The sequence below is a fragment of the Electrona antarctica genome, assembly GCF_951216825.1.
Source record: "Electrona antarctica genome assembly, chromosome: 8".
Taxonomy (NCBI): domain Eukaryota; kingdom Metazoa; phylum Chordata; class Actinopteri; order Myctophiformes; family Myctophidae; genus Electrona; species Electrona antarctica.
In genome coordinates, this window is record NC_136789.1 from 26,409,792 (window position 1) to 26,434,937 (window position 25,146).

The 25,146-nt window shown below is 39.7% G+C and overlaps 2 protein-coding genes across 2 annotated transcripts; one reads left to right on the forward strand and one right to left on the reverse strand.

Moving 5' to 3' along the window:
- Positions 1–4,332: 4,332 nt before the first annotated feature.
- rnf121 (ring finger protein 121) lies at positions 4,333–14,011 on the reverse strand. The gene is made up of 9 exons (XM_079508177.1): positions 13,819–14,011; positions 12,901–12,938; positions 11,308–11,449; positions 10,893–11,047; positions 10,262–10,369; positions 9,721–9,841; positions 9,064–9,197; positions 6,499–6,600; positions 4,333–4,925 (listed from the first exon to the last, which is right to left on the reverse strand). Exons 1-9 carry the CDS (start codon positions 13,897–13,899, stop codon positions 4,805–4,807), a joined length of 1,002 nt encoding a protein of 333 aa, XP_079364303.1. The 5' UTR covers positions 13,900–14,011; the 3' UTR covers positions 4,333–4,804.
- An 807-nt stretch (positions 14,012–14,818) lies between these two features.
- On the forward strand, positions 14,819–22,602 carry LOC306928226 (ribonucleoside-diphosphate reductase large subunit). The gene is made up of 19 exons (XM_079508176.1): positions 14,819–15,050; positions 16,057–16,145; positions 16,240–16,417; positions 16,817–16,917; positions 17,023–17,082; positions 17,166–17,205; positions 17,325–17,487; positions 17,800–17,941; positions 18,873–18,956; positions 19,290–19,451; positions 19,782–19,861; positions 19,960–20,161; positions 20,297–20,446; positions 20,556–20,777; positions 20,891–20,967; positions 21,065–21,200; positions 21,297–21,392; positions 21,500–21,688; positions 22,011–22,602. The coding sequence occupies exons 1-19, from the start codon at positions 15,032–15,034 to the stop codon at positions 22,197–22,199; spliced, it is 2,379 nt and encodes a 792-aa protein (XP_079364302.1). The 5' UTR covers positions 14,819–15,031; the 3' UTR covers positions 22,200–22,602.
- The last annotated feature ends 2,544 nt before the right edge of the window (positions 22,603–25,146 follow it).

Sequence of the window (25,146 nt, forward strand, 5' to 3'; positions counted from 1 at the left end):
AAAGGAAAAAAAAGATCCATTGTGCATAATTTAACTTTGTTTCTCCAGAACATGAATTGTCATTTTACCCACTACAGTTATTTCCATATAGCTTTACATTTGGACATACCTTTACTCAACTTGAACAAAATGCTCAATTCTCAGGTGTCATTCACTGCCTCCGTTTTTATTTTTCCTCCTCTCTACATATAGTTGTAGTTGATGGTATTAATGTGTTAATATTCCATGCCATGTTGATGAATTGAATACATGGGACCATAATGGAAACAATTCCCCAAGACTTTTTTTGTCTTCATTTTAGCCTAAATGTCTTACTGTGCCGTTACCATTTATGACAGTATTCAATCAATTAAAAAAGGGTTTTTTAAATGTGTTGTCTGTTGAGAGGACGTCATCTGCATATTGGTTCCATGATGAGCAGGTCTTTGCAGCCACTAAGCAGGTGCAGGTGGCCTTGTACACAGGGAACTTCCACAGGGACATGATCACAAATAGTTTTCATTGCATTTTTCATATACATTATCAGTGATAATTTAACTCGGGGGTTATAATTGGATAAATGACCACTGGGGATTTGACTGTGAATGCAGACCTTCCAAACCATGTCATGTGATCCTCATAGCCACACACATGACATTTTGAAGGGACATTAAATAAAAGCATAGACAATGACACATGAACGTCAATGTGTCCGTCCGTCCCCACTCCCCCGCCATGTCTAGTCTTCCATAGTGTGGTGAAATTAATTTAAGGCACATTAACCCATTTAGACCTGATGTCGAAATTTAGAAAATTGTTAATTTGCCTTCATTTCAGTTGACATTATAGCTTAAAGCTCTGTAGTGGCAAAAGGTGGTTTAGCAGACTTCTGGAATTGATTAAACCTTAGGATTCATCTCTATTTACCAATTAATGTAATGTCTTTTGTCTTTGGCACCCTGAATGTTTATGGACATGGTTTCAAACCACATTTGAGAAAAAAATGTCAGACAAAAACTGTTTTGATTGATTGACATCTTTGACGAATAATTGCATATGCATAAACATATTTGTATGCCAAAAGAATAAAAAAAAGGTCAAGAGCTTATTTTAATTGTTCTCTTTTTATTTTTGCGTGAGAGCTTATCTTTTGTGCCTCATGCACGAGAGCGAGCGTGTGAGTGAGGAAGGAAACAAGAGGGTAGCAGAGAGCAGACAGAACACTAAACTCAAATAACATACACTTTCCAGTTTATTAGACAACCACAATAACGGCTTCAACTCAATGTATTTATGGTTATAATTTGGTCTAGCTGTTATTCCGCCAGCTCTGTATGGAAGACTTAAACATTAAACAAAAATATAACAGAATAACAATTTAAAGTATATGATGCATTATGTAATTTAATAATTTGATTACACATCAGGCAAAATAAATCCTGAATGTAACTATTCTTTGGCATTCTTCCTCCTAACTTTACTCAACTTGAACAAAGTTCTCTTGGGACACTTTGTACTCAGTGTGATGTGCTTTTCTGCAAACCCAACAGAGTTTATCACCACACACACAAAAGTAGAAGTGAAGTCTTCTGGTGTGACATTCTTCAACACCAAACTCCTCTGGATAATCCTACCACCTTCAGACACTGATCTGGAAAAATAAATAAATTAAAAATAGATGATAATAATACTGTATTAATTAATGTTCTATTCACAGGTCATAAGTGTACTTAGAATGGGTCCTAATTCATTCGTTTCACAATTCTCCCAGCAGTCTGTCCTAATAAAAGAACTTCATTAGAATCAGCAGAGATGTGGCTGGCAACGTGATATGGTGAACTTATAGGCCTACTGGTCACATTTATTTTAGTATTATGTAAATGTTTCAACTCCTCAAACTTACTCTTCGGTTTCAACTCCTCTACCATTGGTGAAGGCTGTTTCAGGGAATGAGCCATCGACCAACCAGTAGATAAGAGTCAAGTCATCTTGACAATTGGGATATGCCTTACAGTCAAGAACCAGCTGCTTTCCTGTTGAGGTCAGAAAATGTATAATACCATCCAGAACAGTTTGAAACTCAAAAGGTTTAAACCTTTAAAATGACTTGCATTTACGCTGCTCTTAATACATGGTCTCATCTTCATCCAAAACAATATATTATCTTCATCCATCGAACGTAAAACATAAGTCAGTTGACTGTCATCTAACAATGAGGTATTTTTGCTATAGATACTAGGGCAGTGTTCAGTGCTGTCATTTGTGCAAATTCAAATATAGTACCTGGGCAGGCTTTCATTTCGATATGGTCTGGCCCAATTATTTCAGGAGATTCCTCTAGAGAAAATAAACCAATTTGAGTGATAGTGATTCATTAATTACAAATGTTTTAAATATAATGTTGCCCTCAATACAAACTGTACCTGTTGCAGCTTTGGAAAGCAGGACAAAAAGACATCCAACAGCTGGGTGTGAAAATAGAAATCTTTTAGACAATGTCATCAAAGCAAAGTTAAATTAAACAGTTTTAAAAGTTATTACCTGTGAGAGCATGTGTCATCTGCATCTTCGCCGTTGGTTCTAGCAATACCTTGTTACGTTGACCTAATCACTATATATACAACTCTTACTTCCCTACACGCACTGCAGCCAACAGCAGGCACACAGGGAAATTCCACAGGGACCTGGTCACAAATTGCTTTCATTGAATTTGTCATATACATTATGATGGTAAATCATACACAAAAGCCTCGGTGTTAATTCAACTCTTGGTTGGGTCATAAATTAATTGGATACGGTAAATGAACAGAGGATTTTACTGTGTGAATGCTGACCTTCCAAACAAGTCATGTGATCCTAATATTCACAGACAACCCACAGATACTGGTGTGTAACGTATGTACTAAATCATGACATTTATTAAGGGACGACGCATGAAGTGATTCAATGCTTCCCCCCTCCATGCCTAGTGCAACGAACCATGTTCAACCCAGATTCGGCACAAACAAGGGACTAAATTATTTTCGCTCCTATGCCACCAAAATGTGGAACGCCCTACCAACAGTCATTAAGACATGCAAATCCCTTGACTCCTTCAAAACCGCTCTCAAAGGGCACCTACGGACGGCTGCAATTCGAAACTGGCCCCCGTAAAATCTGAATCCCCCCCCACCGCCCTCCCCTTTTTCCCCTCACTGTATATGTTTCTTTTCCCTTTTTACCTCCATTATGATGAATTCCTGTTCCGTTCTTTGTCTATATAGAAGTGTCTATTTGTACGTCTCTAAATGTTTTGATGAATTGAACATGGTGGACCCTCTTGTAAACAAGTGTAATGCTTAATTGGGTCGTCCACTCAGTTAACAGCCTTTGTATTGAGTTTGTGCTTGAAATGTACTGTAATTCTGCAAACTGTTAATAAATATTTCAATCAATCAATCGTCGTCCATAGTGCTGTCCGAGGTGACATTCAGAGTTCAGCATGTGGCATACACTGACAAGTACTTCCAGAAAACCATGAACAGTACCTTTAAAGCGATAGTTCATAACTTTTGAACTTAAGCTGTATGAAATACTTGCCATTAATATAGTGGTTGCAACTTACTGTATTAATTGATTGAACCAAGTCCCATGGTGAGAGTTCTGCTCTGGTTTCGGTGAAATATTATGTAGTTCTGGTCATTTTGTGGGGGGCAAGGATTTCATACAACTTAAGTTCAAAAATTGTGAACTACATCCCTTTAACAGGAAACCTGCTAATGAGACAATAGGTTTAACAAACCAATATAGAACGATGCATGTCAAACGATCAATGTTGTGAATGCATACTCCACACGGCCCGTTGTACCAGTCTGTGTTCTGCCATTAAATGGGAGATTTGTATTGTACCTTTTATGCCCATATTGGAGTTTTGTGTAAGGCATAACTAAATATGGAGTCTAGGCTAGTCTTCAACATCAGTACTATATCATATTAGATCAGGGTACTCCACGTTTTCAGATGTATTGATATTTTTGGGATATTCACTGATCCAACCAACTCAGGTATTTCATTAATTTGAAGGAGGATAAGTTATATGTATTGTACTGGGAGGCACGTCCGCAATATTTCTTGTGTATTGGTCAGATTACACTCAAATTTCTGAAGAGTCAGAACATGACCTTTATTAGCAGACCATTTCCTAATCCCTCCCCCCCAAACTCACAAAGCATCAGATTGTGAGCTTGTAGAACCGTTTTGGCAACATGTTAACAGTTTAAGAAGACCTGAAGAGTACTTGATTTAAGAACAAAAACAAATCCACAAGGACAAAGGAGTCCCGAGTCTATGGAGTATTTTATGCGCATGTCGGAGTCGAAGGGAGCAACAGGTTTAATTTCATTGCACAACCTGAAATCTTACAAACCAACGGGGGCAGAACTTAAGAGGTAGAAAGGACTGCTAGGCATTAGATGAAGGAAATAATTTACTCTAGAAGAGACCCTTTTGTTAATCATTACTGTGGATGCCAATACTGTGAATGAAACATTAAAACATTACTGGGAAATGTAACTATAAAAACAGTTTACTCGGCCATCCAATACCCCAAATCAAGTCTCACGGTGTGATGTTGTGTGAAACATAGAGCTGGAAAACGGCAACAGACATCAAAATACAGATTACTAGTAAATTCCAACAAATCGTAAATACACATACATTGTGCCTGTAAATATATACAAAAGGTACATATATAGACACATTGTAAATGGATGTTTTTAGTCCACTGTGAGGCTCTGGGTCCTTTGAGCCAGTATGTAGTATGTCCATCCTCCCCCACAGCTGCATGTCACTCCAGGCCCAGAATGTAGTTGATGCCTTGCACTAGTCCTATAATCACAGGTTGCCAGGCAACAAGGTACCGAAGCCAATCCAAAAGTTGTCCATACATGACATGTGGTCTCTCCCAGCTTTAGAGTGGGTTAAGGAGACAACAATAAAACAAGTGCTGAATTACCGGGACAGCATGCTTACTATGAATTAACACACAGGACATTGCATTATTAAACTGTCACAATAATACATTCTAAAAGATAAAAATGCAATATGAAAGTTATGAAAGTTGTTTAATGTCAGCGTGGTGTAATTTTTAGTTAATAGTAGCTCAAGATTGCAACGCGAAAAAAGGAACAGGAACCTAGTAGTTCTATGACCTACAACTACACTATATAATATTATATAACCTCATGTTTTCTCATTCGCACAGCATGCCAGATAGTCACGTGGACCTCAAACTAACTGGCAGGTTGGCTTGATACAATGGAATTAATATCTTTATTATACTTTAGCTATGACTAAGCACCGACATGTGCTTTCATTTGTGTGTGTGTGGAACAGGGATTTTGGTTCCATCACTGTATTAGTACTATACACTGACACCACGCTAGACAGGAACGCCCAAAAACGTCACAATTTTCTATGGCTGCCAATGCAACTTGGTCCAATCCTTAATCACATACGGACAAACATCTATGCCGATGCTATCTAACTTGCGGAGGTAGCCTTGTCCACGGGCAACAGATCTTTCAACGTATGGCATTGCAAATACGTTTGATAATCGCTACTCTGCTCAATATTGTTTTGAAAATGCCGCAAATTGCATTGCAGTGAACGAGCGAAAATCACAACTTCCCCCGTTTGTGGGCGGAGTCACAGTTTGAGGCGCTGTTTACGCGCCGTGGTGTCAGTGTATAGGGGTGTGACAATGACGATATAGTAACTATCGAAATATCGATTTTAATTAAAAAAAAAAACAATCAAAGTATATCGATATGTAAACAGCAAATATCGTATCTTATCATTTTGAAATGGAAATAATCGGTATTGAATCGTTTTGTAAATGATTGTAAATAATACATTTTATCAATACTATAAGTATATAAGTATTTGTATTAAGTATTTGTGCATTGTATTTAGCAATTTTAAGAAGAAAAAAATACGTTTCCATTCCATATAGCTACACTTTATCGATAAATGTGTGTATTCTCTGTGTTAATGTCAAGGCGTGGAATTGTCTATATGTGTTCGAATACATTTGCAAGAGAATCACGGTTTACTTATTTATATCCATAATAAATCTTTCCTTTAAACTGCACTATCCACAAGTTTCACACATACTTAATGTATGTGCTAAATAGTTACTGTATCGATTTAAAATCATTGATTCGTATCGTATCGCCATAATGAACCAATATCGTCCATGAATCGTCCACCATGTATCGTATCGCTGTTACAATGTATCGTTACACCCCTAGTAGTATGTATTATACTGTAATAAAAATGTATGCATCTAGTTTAACTAGCTTGGAATAAAAGCTTCTACCACACACATGTGAGTTTGATTTGATTCTCCCAATGAGTAGCAGGGTTTGGCACAAATTAACTGGTGAGTGTGGGAGAAACATTGCATTAAGAATATGAAGACAAAAAAATAATAATCCAGACACAATATATGAGAGTAAAGTACTGTAGTTAAAAGGATACGGGTTACTAAACATCCTCTTCAGGTCCACCTTCTCCTTGCAGTATGGGCACGTTTGCTTCTTTCCCACAATGCACCATCCCCTTATGCAGAACTCATGAAATCTGGTTGAGGAATTAAGGTTTCATGTGGCAGTAATTGGGCTCAATAATATTATGGAAAAAAATACATTATTTAATACAACGGTGTCAACATCTTGGATAAACACCAATAGTCCAACATAACCGCAGGTCATCACGTTAAACACTGAACCAATGATGTACAGTAGTTATTGTCCTGTATTAGTCAGTCCAATTTCTTAGTTCAAATGAGGCGTCGGAGGTCAGCTTCCCTCATACTAGACTGTGTAGCCAAAGCAAAAAGCATCAGAAGACCACCGCAGCCACAATCTGTTCATGCTGCTACCGTCAGGCAGGGGATACGGCAGTATCAAATGTCAGGCTGCTGAACTGGCATTAATTTGAGCCCTGTTGCACATGTCTGTACACTTCCAACCATATACCTTTACGTTCTGCATTTTTATTTGATGTATGAACATGTCACTTATCTGACTGTAGATACATCCTCTTACATTGTTTATTTGGTATTTGATATTGTATGTTGCACAATAGATTGCAGAATGTCACTGTATATCTGACGTATCTGATGTGTAGATATACGTATGCTCACTGTCACAAATTGTGAGTATATTGACATATTTAGCTAAATAGACAGAATACTGTATATTTAAACATTTTTGAGGGGCACTACTAGCCCCTACTTGGCCCAGCTGTGTGTGTTTGTGTGAACACAAACATTGGCTGATCACCCCATAGCGATGATTTGATTGGCTGAGCAAAGTACACATTGGAGATAAAAGTGAGGACAGAAAAGTGAAGACGCCAAAAGTGATTGCCCGGAATGACATTTGTGATGATTTGATTGGCTGAGCACGGAATGTGATGCATGATGATAAGAGGGCCCCTCACTTCACACGTGTGATTCTGATTGGGGCAGGTATAAATAAGATTTATCTTCTTCCTGCTCCTTTTCTTTTCTGGTATGGAATATGTAAAAAATAAAATGAATATAATCACGTAAAACCATAACTGAAATGAAATAAATAAATATGAAATTAAATATCACAGTATGATCATTGTGCCTCTTATATACATACTTTACACATTTTTATTCTTTATATTTATATTGTAACTGCAATTCAAAATAATCGATTTAAACTAGTGTAAATTTGTGATGCAACAATACAGTTGAAGTTTAGATACCGATATAATAGGGCCTTTCCATTGGAAGGGGAAATGGGAAGTACTGTAGGTTACAACATGCCTCCATGAGAACTGTAGTCAGATAAAGGTCACGTTAATTCCTCTTCTTGTATTGGAGTATAGTGAGTTTCCTATGAAGTAGGTGGTAATAATTAACCATAAACAAACAACCGTGTCATGCAACCGTGTCAATACTTCCATGTAGGCCACTCACAATTATTACATAATCGCATTATTTATTAATTTCCATTAATCTGTATAAATTCAGCTGTTGCATGCATTTTCAAACATTTAAAAAAAAATAGAAGAAATAGACGATCTACAGTGCGACACGTTGTGTGCTTGTAGATGTGCCATTTCCACGATAAAAAAGTATACAATTATTGCATGTTTCGTTTTAGTACATTCATTATTTTTTTGAATACTGTATTCAATACTGTAGTATTGGTACCGCTCAGTGTCAGTCACTGTATTTTGAAGATTTTTGAATGCAGAAATGTAAATGTTCCGATGTTCAATGTCCAAACCACAATAGAGGGTAAGCACATGAACATGTTCAATGTCCAAACCACAATAGAGGGTAAGCACATGAACATGTTCAATGTCCAAACCACAATAGAGGGTAAGCACATGAACATGTTCAATGTCCAAACCACAATAGAGGGTAAGCACATGAACATGTTCAATGTCCAAACCACAATAGAGGGTAAGCACATGAACATGTTCAATGTCCAAACCACAATAGAGGGTAAGCACATGAACATGTTCAATGTCCAAACCACAATAGAGGGTATGCACATGCATAACGTGAATGGGAAATCGAGTGGCAAAGTGAGTTTAATGTCGTTTAACGTCATTTAACCCAAATTTCGAGGCCTGACCTCGAAATTTAAAAAAGATCTTCTAAATCCTCCAGTTTTCTGAAATAAATATTTTCACGATTTTTCAAAAATAGCAGACCTACAAGCTCATAGCGCGCCACTCGGTGGCGCGCTATGAGCTTGTAGATCTGCTATTTTTCAATAGCTAAATTATAACATAATGTTTAAAACACCAAAAGCCCAAAATGGGTTAATTCAATCAGAGAGGACTTTTCTGTTTGGATGTATGGGCTGTCAAGCCCAGAAAAGTAGTAGGCGTTCCCGCATAACTTCCGGGTATGATGATGTCACGCGCATACCCTGTAATTGTCATACGGATAACAATTAACGATTCAATAATCTGCAACTGAAATGTCATGGTCTCGTGACAGCCCTACCTACATCTATGTAACGTTCTCTGCATACATTTCAAAAGGAAGGATACACATGGTTGCAGGATAACCTGTACGTGTTCTCAATGATTCCCTCTTCACTGACATCTACAAGGATTTGCTGACCACACACAGCACAGATGTTATCTGAGAGGTGCTTGGTTGGCATACCGGACGCACTGTAATACTAAAACAAACAAGACAAAAAGAGAGAGAGAGAGAGAAGTTAAATCTAAGATAGTATCTTACATGCATTACATTAAGCAGTGGAGATGTTATTTCACTGTAAAAAAAAGTATTAAATAGGGCTGCAACTTCCAACTATTTTCTTATTGATTATTCTATCAATTTATTTTTCAAGAAGAACATTTTTTGATAGTTTTATTTTGTATATATATATATTAAACATGGAAAATATTATTTATAACTGACTAAATCGATCTGACTAACCACTTAAGCCCTATTTAATACTTGGCACTGAGTACAAGTATCTTGTGAAAGTAGCAGATCTACAAGTTCACAATGTTCTACAAGATCTACTGACGTGCTTGTAGACTTTCTATTTTCACAATTGTTTTTTTAAAGATATGGAAAGCAAAGGGGAATTTAAAAACGTTCCCCCAAATAAAGAAATCTATTATTTTGTTATAATCGATTAATTAAATTAACTATTTTACCCCTAGTACCACATGTACAACCTGTCCACTTACCCCCACTGTTGAAGCCATGAAGTCTGCACACATTTCTGCAAAGTCCCTACCCAGGACTCCATAGTACAAACCATAGAAAAGCAGAGAAACACCAAAGTCCATCGAGTCCTCCGGTTTTATTCTGGACACAAAAAAAGGCATTGCTTAGCTTAGCGGTTACATGACATGCAGTTAGTGATATCAGTAGCACAACATCATAAGATTTTAAATAGTCTGTAGAATTCATCATGGTTGATTACATGGCAAAGAAATGGCAAAACTGTAAAAGTTCCCAATTGTATAAACTGATAGAATAAAATAGTAAATTATTTTGAATATCTGAAAATGCATTGTAATGGAAGGTGGGTTAGGATATCCGTTTACATTTGTCTTAAACAAAACATGGGTATACATGTATTACATGTGCTATCAAGCCCAACAGCAACATCTAGTGGACAGGACACAGGCATAATTTCCAAGCAGGAATTTCTCAAACAGAAAGCAAGAAAGAAGTTTGGAGCCACTAAGTATTAGAATGATGTACACACATGATAATACTTACCTAAATATCAAGTTTAGACCAAAAAGCGTAAACATTACAACGGTGTAGCCAACTATTCCTGTGGCATAACTGATCTTGTAAAGCAGCAGGAACCATTTGTAGACCAACCTAACGGAAAGGAAAGGTGGAATTAATCTCAATGAAGCATCATCAATAAACACAAGTTTCACAAGAAACGGGTCACACAAACTCTGGCATCAATAATAACATATGGCTCTTTTCGACAACAAGATCTAGTGAACTGTGCAATCTAACATATCTTACAGGTCCTTTCTTTCCATGCGCTGTGACTTGGTTGGTAAAGTTCGCAGAACCTAATTTGGGCCCGGTTCAGGAGGTGGTACTAACAAACTTATATAATAAGTTTATAAGTAGCCGATCTACAAGCTGATCTGAGCTTGTAGATCAGCTAGTTTCGCTTTGTATTGTATTTTTTCCATGAAGTACATCCCTGGTTCTGGAAACAAACAATAAAGGTTCTGGGGTAAGCGCAATACATACTCCTTCTGACGTCGGAAATTGTCCCAGTTCACCTCCCTTTCCGAAGAAAGGAAGGGTTATGTTATTTTATTGCGCTTTACCTGTCGTAGTTATAAAGAGCCTATAGAAAAGTGTGTGGGATTTGTTATACCTTGGAGTGGTACAGTTCAGTGGCTTGCGAGTGGCACGGAAGGAAACAAATGCTGTGACGACAGAGAAGATAAACCATGTGGTCAGGAACCTCCACCAATGAAGCTTGGTAGTGAAGTAGAGAGGAACTACCCACATCTGGAACAGAGTCACCAGCTTAAAAAAATAGCAGAGAATACAGATTAGTAAACAAATACCTTAATGAACACACAGGTGCTCAATAGTTAACATCCGACATTCCACAGACTGTAAATTTAAGAATAGGGACAGCACATTTTCTGTAACAGAAAGAAGGTTCTTACAGAGGACCCGTTTCAGGTGAAAAATAACAATGTGTACCTCGGTTACATGCATGCATATCTGTCCATGTCTTAGCTTTAAAATGGTTTGCTGGTGAGTCCTTTGCCGAGGCTTACATTGTACGACTTAGGATGCCGCTGTTTCCACTGAACGAGGACCAACTGGGCGACAACCAGGGTGACGATTAGGATCAGCACCATCTCAGCGTGCATGGCCTCGTGGCCCTTGTGTTTGGCATGCATTCTTGAATGCTCGACCCTAAAGGAAAAGACACAGTGGATACTTAGGCAATTAGCAAGCACGCCTCTGTTCATTTCAAGGCGGTAAAACTCAACTTTGAGAGTACAAATTATTACACTTGTTAAATGAACACAGGATTTTACTGTGTACACATACCAGGTAACATAACATAACAGGTAAATAAGCAAAAAGACATTCTCCAGAATCAAATATTGTTTTGACATGCTTATTATGGACATTAAGGTTGTTTCCTTGACTTAATACTAAATTTCCAATTGCAGAAACATTTTTTTAATCCTTATCTAGATTAAATCTTAAACAGTCCCTTCTATTACCGAGTGGCGCGCTACGAGCACCCAAAATGGGTTAACGAATAGTAAACAAGTGGTGGAATACATCAATGTTGATATTGTGACAATATTGTGGGGGAAGACTATTGGTGCTTTAACAATATATTTACTCAATGATATTTTTGATAATCATTCGTAATATAATCTAATCTAATAACTACGTGGGTAAAGGTCAGTTTAGAACAGTCAGGTACATTCAGACGATTACATCACTGTACTTGGGCCTAAGGGTTAGAGGAGCGCCCTTGTTGCCGAAAGGTTGACGGTTCGATTCCCCGGATGGGCAGGAAAAATCTGGGTCGGGAAGTGATTGTCACCACTCACCCAACACCGCTGAAGTGCCCTTGAGCAAGGCACTGAACCCCCAACTGCTCCAGTGGAGCTGCTTAGTGGCCAACAGTATAAGACTGTGGTTGTACTGGTCAGCTCCCAGGTTTTAATGTGTGTGTCTGTCTGTGTGTTTCTATGTGCAGGGCGTTGCTGAAAAAAAACTTGTGCTCAGCTACTACCCTGGGTAAATAAAGGATAAAAAAAATGCAGCCTTTAAAACCTTTTTCATGTAAAGGACCCCCAAATTGACACTTATCAGCCCGCGGACGCCCATTAGAAAATATATGATGGGTCCCTCATAAGAGAAGATTTTGACAGCTCTAGCAGTGATTCTCAACCATTTTAATTTCAAGGACCACCAGTTTGACATGCATTAGTCTACGGACCCCCATTTAATGACATTTCTATCTCTGGGACCCCCAATTTATATTGTGAAATCAATGTTAATTTAACTCTGGGAGTGTACACTCTCAGAGTTACAGACCCATAAGGGTCCATTTGGTTCCAAACTATAATTTAGCTGGGGACCCCCTGGAACTCTCTCAAGGACCCCTGGGGGTCCCTGGACCCCACTTTGGGAACCACTGTACTAAACAATATATAGTCTCATATCAGAAATACAATGTAATACAAGAAATACAATATCAAACTATTGTCAAAGAACTTTTGGGACAGGGCGATAGACGTCACTATAATGTATCAACACAAATCACTGGTTGAAGTAGTTTAGTTCTATACTTCTCATAACAGATGCATATATATATATATATATATACTTAAGATACTGACCTCCACCTCTCCTCTGGTGAAAGCTTGGACAGATCCACCTATAACAGGGAAAACAGAAAGCACAATCAATCAATTTAGTAACTGTCAACACTAATAACTAATAATTGTTATATTGCTATAAAACGTAATGAATGTGTGTGTGTGTGTGTGTGTGTGTGTGTGTGTGTGTGCACGCGTGCGTGTTATAACTACTGGTAGAAAATAGAAATGCATGTGTAATCAAAATGTTACAGATGCAGACAGACAGAAATGTTTGTGTAATCCTTTTCGTGCACCATCCTTGGCTTGGACAGTGACAGTCATACATTACTCTTCTTCTAACTTTCCTATATGGAGTGTTAGCATATTTCTGTAGCATTTTGATTGGGGGCTATAGACATAGTAGGCTACTGTCACTGTAACTGTATTATGTATGACCTTTGACTCCATCAACCGGGGCCACACCAGCAGCTCATTGGCATTTTGTAAAAACACAGACGTAGTAATCGATCATAACACATATATTTGGCTCTGATACAAGGCTGAAGAAGCGGTGTTAATTCAGCAAATGACTGTTGACAGCTAGCACTAGGCTACTGCCACTGGTGCTAAGGTTCAACATTATGACTGTTAGCCAGCTAACTAACGCTAACAGCTGAACATTACGGAGTATATTGATCGCTCGAGGCATTTCACACAAGATAACTGGATCAAACGATCACTTCATGAATCACGATATCGCCGTGTCAGATGGCAAAAACAGCCATTAATTATATTAGCTTCTAAACGTTATGTAGCTCAGGGCTAACCCAGAACACCGCTGGCAAAGATGTCTAGTACTACTACAGTTCCGTGTTGGCCGCATCATGGCTGGGTTCATGTTCAGCACCATCTGTTCCACCATGTACATTCATGTAAACCTGTCGGACTGTCTCTAACCTGATGTGGCTCCTCGTGATGCTCAACTCCATGATCGTGGTGCTCAATACCATTCACCTCCACCTCGAACACCCCTGCCATCTTGGGGTTGGGGACGGGTGTGTGTGTGTGCTGTTGCTGGTGGTTTAACTGCTTGCTGCTTTGATGTTGAATTAAATGTTCCGTGTAGGATCAGGTTCACACCCGGCCCCTCATTCACGGTGGTGAGGCCAACGTAATATCCTGTCTCGGTTTTTCAAAATAAAGCTCATGTCATTGAATTCAACAAGTAAAAAATAAATTACACATGCTTGTGTGGACGGATCATCATGTGTGCAGACTCTGAAACTAGAGAATATGTGGTGTTGGTAATTTGGCCCCTGGAATTGACACCTGCTGTGCCCCACAGTGTACCAACTGTTATCCAACATGTGGAACTGAACAGCTGAGATCTTTCAGACATTTCAGACATTCAGACATCCAGAAACTGTCAGACATTCCTCTCTCTCTCTCTCTCTCTCTCTCTCTCTCTCACACACACACACACACACACACACACACACACACACACACACACGCTATATATCTGTAAATAGCAGGTGGGCTGGGCTCAGTGTCAACAACACTGTGTGTGTGTGTGTGTGTGTGTGTGTGTGTGTTTGTGTTTGTGTGTGTGTGTGTGTGTTGTACTGAGCTACATGCTGGACAAAATGTAAATAAATGGCTAAATGCTGATCAACACTACTCGATTGATCACAGTAAATGCAGATTGATTGATCGATATTGTGAACAAGAACAACAAATAGCAATAATTAATGTTTATTAATTACATATTGTGTAATTAATAATAACTCAAACCACAGTCACTTGGTCATCATTTGGTAATCATGACAAAATGCAACCCGCCAAATGTAGCTCCGGATATGAACAAAAGTAGGGAAGTGCCTCGTGATTGGACCAAAAGCCAGTGCAACTACTCGCGGATTGGCTGTGACATTGCGTCACCAGGCTTTCCCACACTGGATTGGCTGTGTTGTTGACACAAGCACAATAGTCGCGGGTTTTTTGGACTAGGCTCGGCTGGCGCTCTCTCTTCTCTTCAGTTTGTTTGAGAGGTTCTTCTGTTGTGAACATCATACACATCACTCGGTTTTGGCACAGCAATTTATTGCAAAACTCTACTCTAACTACTGCTCTTTCTCTCTCGGGGACTGCCGAGTGACTATTTGCTGATATGCACGTAATAAAGCGAGGTAGGTTTGGGTTTGGTATTTTATTTGAATCGAGTCAAAACAAAGATGGATCTCCAGTGTAATGTTGCGTCAGCGAAATGTTTGCGAACGTTAATCTGGTTTTCTATAAAAACCAAGACATGCCAACAACAATACAATACAAAAATCTGACATTATTTATAGCGCGTTATAAAATGTACTGTAATCTATCTTTGACATAAGCGGTATGCTCTTTGTCGTAATTGGCGCCAAGCAAACCACAATGAACAAATTGATGACCATACAAATTGGGAATTTATAAATGTATAGGTATCACATTCAGGTATAGATACGGGGTCTACTAGGCACCTGGCCGCAATTTGCAACTCTTGTTTTTTTTATAATGGGGTGAATCTAGAGTTGCAATAACCTCCATCGACTCCCCATTCGTCCAATTTGCTTTTGCGATCTGCTTGTATTCAACGACGTTAAACTCACCAACATCTCAGCTCTAGGCCAAGCTTGAATTATCCTCTTTCAATCTGCCAAGAGTTTGTTTCATACAATTCTGTGCAGGTGATTCTTTTTCTAAGTGTTGGAGCTTGGAAGCACTCGTCGTAAGTCACTGTACGCCCCTGCGTACCACCTGTTTCGAATTTGCAGGAGGCAGCAGCGCGACGGCGCGACCCGTTAATAAAAACGAGTGCATGCTGTGTAAAATCCTATGAAAATGCTCTGTGCTCGGATTTAAGTGATTGATTAATTGAATCTTAATTTCACAGTATGTAGACTGGGAACATTTCAGGGTACCCTCAAACTGTTTGTGCCCAACATGACTGGTTAGCCACAAGTGTTGTAGTAATTGTAGAAATAGTAGGTGTTAAATGTAATTAATAATGATTATATATTGTTGGCCCCATTTATAAAATGTAAATATAATATAAAATATAACACAAACCTTGTAGACCTTTTGAAAGTAGGTATATATGTTAGCACACTTACAATTTTTATACATTGATGTTAATCGATGCATATTCTTCAATTTCAGACGGACGCCAGGAGCGTGTCATGTTTGATAAAATAACATCTCGCATACAGAAGCTTTGTTATGGACTCAATTCTGACTTTGTGGATCCGGTAAGTGTGTACACTGTACAGACCGCTGTTCTCTGTAAATAAATATCCATAATCTGTAAAATTATAAAGTAACATTTTCATTATTTTTGTTCAGACCCAGATAACAATGAAGGTGATCCAGGGTCTATACAGTGGAGTCACCACTATAGAGCTTGACACCTTGGCAGCAGAAATAGCTGCCACCCTCACAACAAAGCATCCTGATTATGCCCTTCTGGCAGCACGCATTGCTGTCTCAAACCTGCATAAAGAGACAAAGAAAGTGTTCAGCGGTGAGTGTATATAACTTTAAAGAGTGTATTCTTGGAGATTGTGTAATTCATATGGTCTTCTTAACGGTCTACATCATACTGTAATAAATGGCTGTTTACACTGTACAACAATGACATGCATTGTTACTCACACATCAGAGTGTAGAGTAGGAAAGTAGCGACACGCTTTGATCTCGCCGCAAAGCCTATGGGCTATAGTTCCAAACATTGGAACTTTTCCATTGAGATAGAATGAGCACTTCCGCATTCCATTGTTACAATGGGAGTCAACACTAGTGTCGCCACTCCTACTAGATTACTCTGACTCTCAAAGATTATTTTTTTTGCCCTCTAAAGATTGTGTAACTATAAGTTCTTCACTTAGTTATACGTAGGTGCTTTTTCTCTCTGCCACTGCAGATGTGATGGAGGATCTGTACAACTATGTCAACCCCCTAAATAACCGCCACTCTCCCATGATCTGCAAGGATACGCTCAACATTGTCCTTGAAAACAAGGATGTAAGTATGCTGTGTTTGGTTTTGGTCAACTATGTATGTTTGTTACTTGCATTTGAGCACACATCACTTCCATCTCTCATATTGTGCCTTTGCTTTTATTTTTAGCGCCTCAACTCGGCCATCATTTTCGACAGAGACTTCTCCTATAATTTCTTTGGTTTTAAGGTACTTTTTATGACTAAATAGCATTTGTACATGTTTTTTTTGTTTTTTTTAGCATAAACTTAAATTTGTCTTTCTGGTTTTAGACACTTGAGCGCTCATACTTGCTGAAGATTAATGGCAAAGGTGAGAATTTATTTGACACATTTATAGTTTATGGTGACTCATAATGCTGATGTTGGTATTTTTGATAGACTGGTCTGTATCAATGAATTGATATTAAAAATTCTGTGCTTTATCTGTAGTTGCTGAGAGACCCCAGCACATGCTCATGCGAGTGGCTGTTGGAATCCATAAAAGAGAAATTGATGGAGTCATCGAAACCTATAACCTGCTGTCAGAGAAGTGGTTCACACATGCATCTCCAACATTGTTCAATGCTGGCACCAACCGGCCACAGCTGTCGAGGTAAAAAAATATGCTGGACACTGGACAGTATCAAATGGTGCATGCTTGAAATGGCATTTTGTTTGATTTTATGATGAATTCCTGTTCTGTTCTTTGACTATATATAGAAGTGTCTATTTGTACGTCTCTAAATGTTTTGATGAATTGAACAAGGTGGACCCTCTTGTAAACAAGTGTAATGCTTAATTGGGTTGTCCACTCACAGTTAACAGCCTTTGTATTGAGTTTGTGCTTGAAATGTACTGCAATTCTGCAAACTTAATAAATATTTCAATCAATCAATGTAATTTACCTGTCCTTGACTATTTGCAGCTGTTTTTTGCTGGCCATGAAGGATGACAGCATTGAAGGCATTTATGACACACTAAAGCAATGCGCCCTCATCTCCAAATCAGCTGGAGGAATCGGTGTGGCAGTTAGCTGTATCAGAGCAACGGGCAGCTACATTGCAGGGGTAAGTGATAAATATGCCAGTCCAGTCTTTGCCACACGTTGGAGTAAAAGCATTATGCAAGTAAACGTCAAAGTGAGGCAGATTGCTTCTCCCTCAGTTAAACATTAAAACTCCAGCTCCTCCATCGTACCGAGATTAAGCAATGATGTTCATAATCGATAAGGGGCACAGACTGAAAGGAGAGTAGGAGACTAATATCAATTTATTACAAAGGAGTCGATAATGGGAAATGTTTTTTAAAAACAAAAAATATATTATGGTAGATTTCCATAACTTCAGTTATACTTGGGTGGCACAGGGGTAAAGTCCACCGTCCACCACCACAGCAGAGTTCAGGGTTTGACTTTCAAATCCATCGCAGTGCATCCAGCTTGGCCAAAGCGTCTATCTACACAAACACAATTGCGCATGTTCTGGGCAGGGAAGGCGATACAGCCTCCCTAGCAATACCATTTTTATCGTGTTCTGATCCGGTCTGAAGTGGAAACAACTTTACGTCATAATAATCGTTTGGTATGTCTACAGCTATACTATACAGTATATTATTCTAACTCGTAGCGCGACTAGGGACACTAAACTAATTGATTTGCATTATGTGGGGAACAAAAACAATGCAACGCCAACCGGAACGTGAATATATATATTTCCTCTGCGGTGAAAAGCCTGAGTTATGACACAAGGTTACATCCTCTCAGTGGGTGCTCCTCACTGGCAGGTGAGTCATCATGGGGGAGGGTTTATGACACAAGGTTACATCCTCTCAGTGGGTGCTCCTCACTGGCAGGTGAGTCATCATAGGGGAGGGTTTATTGACCTAACGACCTAATTGGGACAAAAAGGGATAAAACAAACTGGCTAAACAAAATTTCTGTGGGGTCGGGGAGCTCATCTGTATTTTTTGTCTAATACTTTTTTGTTTCCTGCTTTTCAGACTAATGGCAATTCCAATGGCCTGGTTCCTATGCTTCGTGTATACAACAACACTGCACGCTATGTTGATCAAGGTGGCAACAAGGTTAGTAGGACTTGAGTTTTCCCATTATTATGGCTTAGCTGTGGTGTGGGTAATTATGAGCTTCTGGGAACTCAGCTTAGGGTAAATATGACTATAAACATAGTTTTATTGCATACTGTTCTAATCATGAATGCTAATAATCATTCTGGGGCGGCAGTGTCTCAGGGGTAGAGTGACCGGATGGCAACCGTAAAGGTTCCCAGTTCGAACACGCCCCCCCCCCCTCTGAACCCCTAATTGCTCCCGGTGTGCAGATTGGTGCCTTGCATGGTTTCCTCCGGCATCGGTGTGTGTGAATAGGTGAATGTAATGCACATTCTCTTCTCTCCTCAGAGACCTGGAGCCTTTGCGATGTACTTGGAGCCATGGCATGCTGATGTGTTTGACTTCTTGGATCTGAAGAAGAACACGGGGAAAGAGGAGCAGAGAGCCAGAGACCTTTTCTATGCCATGTGGATTCCAGACCTCTTTATGAAGAGAGTGGAGAGCAACCAGGTGGGCTTTTCACAATGTTTATTGTGCAAAAAACTGCAGTACTAAAAAAAGAAGAAACATTTATAGTTCTGGCATTTCAATGTGGCAAAACCAAAGTATTTGCGGGCAGGTACCACGTATCTTGCATCCAGTGCTTTGGTAGCCCTTTCAATACTCGAGTACACAGTGATAGCATGTCTTATGTTGGTCTACTGCTGACTTATTTCCCAAAACAAAACAAGTGGGGGGGAAAAAAACAAAAGCTCTATCGGTAAGCACAGTATGACGTTATGGTCAAAATCCATACCGTTGTTATACTGTCCACCCCTAATTGCGCATATTTACTTACAGGATTGGTCTTTGATGTGCCCAAGTGACTGTCCTGGGTTGGATGAGTGCTGGGGGGAGGAGTTTGAGAAGCTCTACACTAGGTAAGGACAACAGCAGATGCCAGATTCTGTTCTCCTCATACTGTAGATCCTGTTTGCTCTAGGCTAGTTTGTCTCATGGGTCATGTGTGCGTCCCCAGCTATGAAAAGCAGGGCAAGGCCAAGCGAGTGGTGAAAGCGCAGCAAGTGTGGCACGCCATCATTGAGTCCCAGACCGAAACGGGGACACCATACATGCTCTACAAGGACGCCTGCAATCGGAAGAGCAACCAGCAGAATCTGGGCACCATCAAATGCAGCAACTTGTGCACAGAGATTGTGGAGTATACCAGTAAAGATGAGGTACGGGAAGCACATTAGATCATTTGTATTGGTTGATGGACATGCATATTTACCCTGATGTTCTTGCCAGCTGCCTAACCTTACGTCTTGTTTAATGATGTCTTTGAAACTCTGTCCCTTCTCTCCCCACCTCAGGTTGCTGTGTGTAACCTGGCTTCCATTGCTCTCAACATGTACGTTACCCCAGAAAAGACCTTTGATTTTAAAAAACTGGCAGATGTCACCAAAGTCATTGTCAAGAACCTGAACAAGATCATTGAAGTCAACTTCTACCCAGTGCCTGAGGTACAGTATGTTGTCTTGTCTAGTAATGGTTTCCAACTTATTTATGGATCTTAGGATTACCCATGTCGACTAAGACTAAGAAATTACCCTTCCTACTGTCTTTTTTCAGGCTGAGAAGTCTAACAAGCGTCACAGGCCAATCGGAATTGGTGTCCAGGGTTTGGCTGATGCTTTTATCCTGATGCGTTATCCCTTTGAAAGCCCTGAAGCTCGGAAGCTGAACATTCAGATATTTGAAACCATCTACTATGCTTCCCTGGAGTCCAGCTGTGAACTGGCAGCAGAACTAGGACCATATGAAACTTACCCTGGCTCTCCTGTCAGCAAGGGAGTGAGTATATTGTCCAAAAGTTATCTCTTACAGTGTGTGAGGACAAATACATTATTCATGGTTTTAAAGTTCAGCCTATGCAATACTGATTGAGACCTGCTTTTGTTTGTCAGATTCTTCAGCATGACATGTGGGAGAAAACCCCAACAGACCTGTGGGATTGGAAAACACTGAAGGAGAAGATTGCAAAGTAAGACTGTAACCTCTTCACTGTTGCCCTTAGGGCCCATCTCACCAGGTTTGGCTTGTGTGTGTGTATATTAATTTACCACCGACTCTCTATTCAGGCATGGAGTGAGGAACAGCCTGTTGCTGGCCCCTATGCCCACAGCTTCCACCGCCCAGATCCTGGGTAACAACGAGTCGGTTGAGGCTTACACTAGCAATATCTACACACGCAGGGTTCTCTCTGGAGAGTTCCAGGTCAGTAATGTCTGACTGGCGTCATTCCTCCTTGTACTCTTCAAAGTTGTTTGTACACGCTGCTGAGTTGCAAAATGCTATTTCGTATTCTCTTAGATCGTGAATCCTCACCTCTTGAAAGATCTGACAGAAAGAGGATTGTGGAATGAGGAGATGAAGAATCAGTTGATTGCTCAGAATGGCTCTATCCAGGTAATTATTATTTATTCATGGTTTTTCTAGTGTATAAGGCACTAAAACTTCAACATAGTTTCAAATTCTTTGGTATAGCATTTTTATACATCCTTTGATTGCCGCAGGGTATTGAGGCGATCCCAGACGATGTGAAACAGCTGTATAAAACCGTATGGGAAATCTCCCAGAAGACTGTCCTTGAGATGGCAGCAGATCGTGGCGCTTTCATCGACCAAAGCCAGTCACTCAACATCCATATTGCAGAACCAAACTATGGAAAACTGAGCAGCATGCACTTCTATGGTTGGAAACTGGTAAGTTGGGCCCACTGGACAGCAGGTTCTCAAAGTGGGGTCCCCTGCAAAATGTGTTAATATTGCATCAAATTCAATCTAACAATACTTTAGCCCCATTTTATTCTTTGGATATTTGAAAATGGCTGTTCTACAAGCTCACAATGCGTTGCAGGCTTAAATTGTGATAAATATGGAATCATACCCTGGCACAAGATCTTTTCAGATGGGGCTCCACAGGCATACATCAATTTGTGGGTCCTTGACATGAGAAGTTTTGAGACAGAAAGCTGTAATATTAAAATGGGAACAATAAATAATCCCTATCACCATCTTCTCACAGGGTCTGAAGACTGGCATGTACTACCTGCGGACCAAGCCTGCAGCCAACCCCATCCAGTTCACTCTGGACAAGGAGAAGTTAATGGACGCCCAGCCAACCAAGACCAAAGAGGAGATCAAAGAACAGAACATTGCTGCCCTGGTCTGTTCCCTGGAGAACCGAGACGATTGTCTGATGTGTGGTTCTTAAAGCCCAATGTATGGTCCGTCCCACGATGGTGTCCCATGGTGAAAAGCAGATCTACAAGCCCATGTGTTGCTCACGTGTCACATTCGCGACACATGAGCGTCTAGATCTGCTTTAAGTATCAATTTGGCTTAATGGTCCTTTCTCCGATAACTCATTTAGATTTTGATGGAAAAAAGGGGGTTTGTCCATAAGCACTTAAGGGAGCTTGTGAGATTCATGTACTCATTTAGTGCCCAGTACCTGCTCTGGTCTTCACATCACAATTCTTAATTAATATTTCATGCACTGTATTGTATAGAATTGATGCTATTACTTATCAACTTTTTTTTATACTAAATCTGTATGTCGCACCTTATATTTTACAAGGGAAAACTAGGTGAAATAAAACTGCTACAAAATAGGATTTCTTGTCATTTCACTGATTGTTTTGTGTTATGTAAAACTGATAAGTAAACTGAATATTCAGCTGGTTGACTACCTGGAACGGAGCTGTTCCCAAGACTGTAGCCAGTAGTTGTAGTGGTGTAGTCCTTGGTATTAGGGAAGTTACAGGAACACAACAGAGAGTAGAGAGACCAAGCCAATGAGTGAGCACAACGGGCTACACCAATGCCAGCAATGTGTGTTTATTTTGTGATTTGCTGGTAGTGATCATTTCTGTGTGTGTGATCTGGATATGTTTTGCTCAAATCCATGTGAAACAACTGCAGTCCGGTATTCTCTCATTGTTTTGGGACTATTTTTTTTAATGCTCAATACCAAACCATGCTGAAGAACATGGTCCGTGCTGATCTGCTGAATCTGTTCATGGTGTTTTTACACCAATCTTGGCATACACTGCTACAGTATTCACACTCGCAGGCTACAGGATGAAATCGGAAATCACTGGTTCCATTTCCATTCTAGGTAACAAGTGGTGTAGCAGGTCATAGACGTGTGTACACATTTTGACGTATTAGGTTCATGTAACTACTAACATACAGTACCGGTATACTATATTTGTCAGGTTTCCTTAACAAAACACCCTACTGAACTATTATAGTATTTTTTACATTACATTTCAAGTACAACTCAATACAAAAACTGTTAACAGTGAGTGGACGACACCATAAAGCATTAGGCTACACTTGTTTACAATAGGGCCCACCATTTTCAATTCATCAAAACATTTAGAGACGTACGAATATACACAACTATATAGTCTCAAAATAAATCGTCATAGGAGGTAAAAAGGGAAAAGAAACATACAGTGAGGGGAAACGGGGGTGGGTGGGGGATTCAGATTTTACGGGGGCCAGTTTCGAATTGCAGCCGTCCGTAGGTGCCCTTTGAGAGCAGTTTTGAAGGAGTCAAGGGATTCGCATGTCTTAATAATGACTGTTGGTAGGGCGTTCCACATTTTGGTGGCATAAGAGTGAAATGAATTTAATCCCTTGTTTGTGCCGAATCTGGGTTGCACATGCTTTGTTGAACTCCCTCTGGTGTTGTGGGTGTGGACTTCGATGACATTAACGAAGTATTTAGACAGGTAGCCTACATCATGGGTATCTTGGTGGTGTAGCGAATCTTGTGGACCAGACCCATTGCAAGGTGCTGTACTCTGTCGTCAACCCTAAGCCATTCCAGCCTGTCAAAGTGGGCAGGGGTGAGGTGGGTTCGGGGAGTGAGGCCACGTAGCCTGACCAGTTTGTTTTGGGAAGTCTGGAGCCTTGTTTTAAGGGTCTTAATACATTGGTCCATGCAGTGTCTTTTCAATAAAGATCACTCGGATCAATAGCAGACTTTCAGCAATAATGGCAATGTATAAAAGAAAGAAAATGCAGAAATACGTTGAGCTTCCATTCCGTAGTATGCAGAAAGCACCACCGAGGTTACTGCGGATGAATTCTCCATGCTGTGATAAAACAGGTGCTGATAGATAAATTCTGACATGTTGTTTACACGTCATGTCAAGTTGGCCACTCCATCATATTCTGTTGGTCAACACATATAGAATTTTGTGCCCAGACCGTGTTCCATATAGGTCATATTTTGTCATCTCCCATATCATCATTTTACTCATAGCCTACTGCCTGTTTACACAGGGTGGTTCATCTTATCCTTTATATTATTTTATCATATTTATATTATGGATTTCCTGACGCCACATTCAGATCTTATATCTTGTTGACTCCTTATTCGGTCTCCATACTGTCTGTCCCCAGTCAAGTTAAGTGGCATATTGAGAGGTCTATTTGGATAAACACTGCATGTATTTGGCCTTGGTGCCCAGTGAGAAAGTAGATAGCCGGCCATTTCTCTGTTAAAGAGTTCACAGCTATCAGGGAAAGAATGTTATCTTCAGGTTGCCATAGCAACGCCAGCCTCTGTGCTTTCCCGGTCTATGGTCATCAATGACTGAACCAAGGAAGATGTCACGAGACCAGTCTCATCATCCATGTGCTGGTCCAATGAGTACTCGACAACCAGCACCACCGTGGATATTGCGGAAATGAACTATCTATTCAGCCAATGAACGTTTATCAACAACTGACGTCAGATGCAGTATAAGCCAGGAAGATACTGTGAAGAGGTTCAGTTCGGATCCATATTGGAACAATTGAATACTCTAAATTATAGTGATGTATTGTACTATTATTATTATTATCTGAACCATGTAGCACATTCTCTATGTAAATTGACTTTATTACCTACTAAAAAGTACAGTTAAAACCTTAAACTTCCTCTCAGAACTTTATTTCGTCTGTCTCCAATTCGTTTTTAAGGTATCCTTCTATTTTTTTATGGTAGAGTGACTGTCATTCAAGATTTAAAGGGCTACTCACTCATTTTTAAGGTAAATACAGCACGGTATTTGGTCTCCCTGCTGGGTTATTGAAGATATATATATTTACAGTCCTTTCTAATTAGCATTACAGAATAGATATAATTTATTTTTATCCATTAA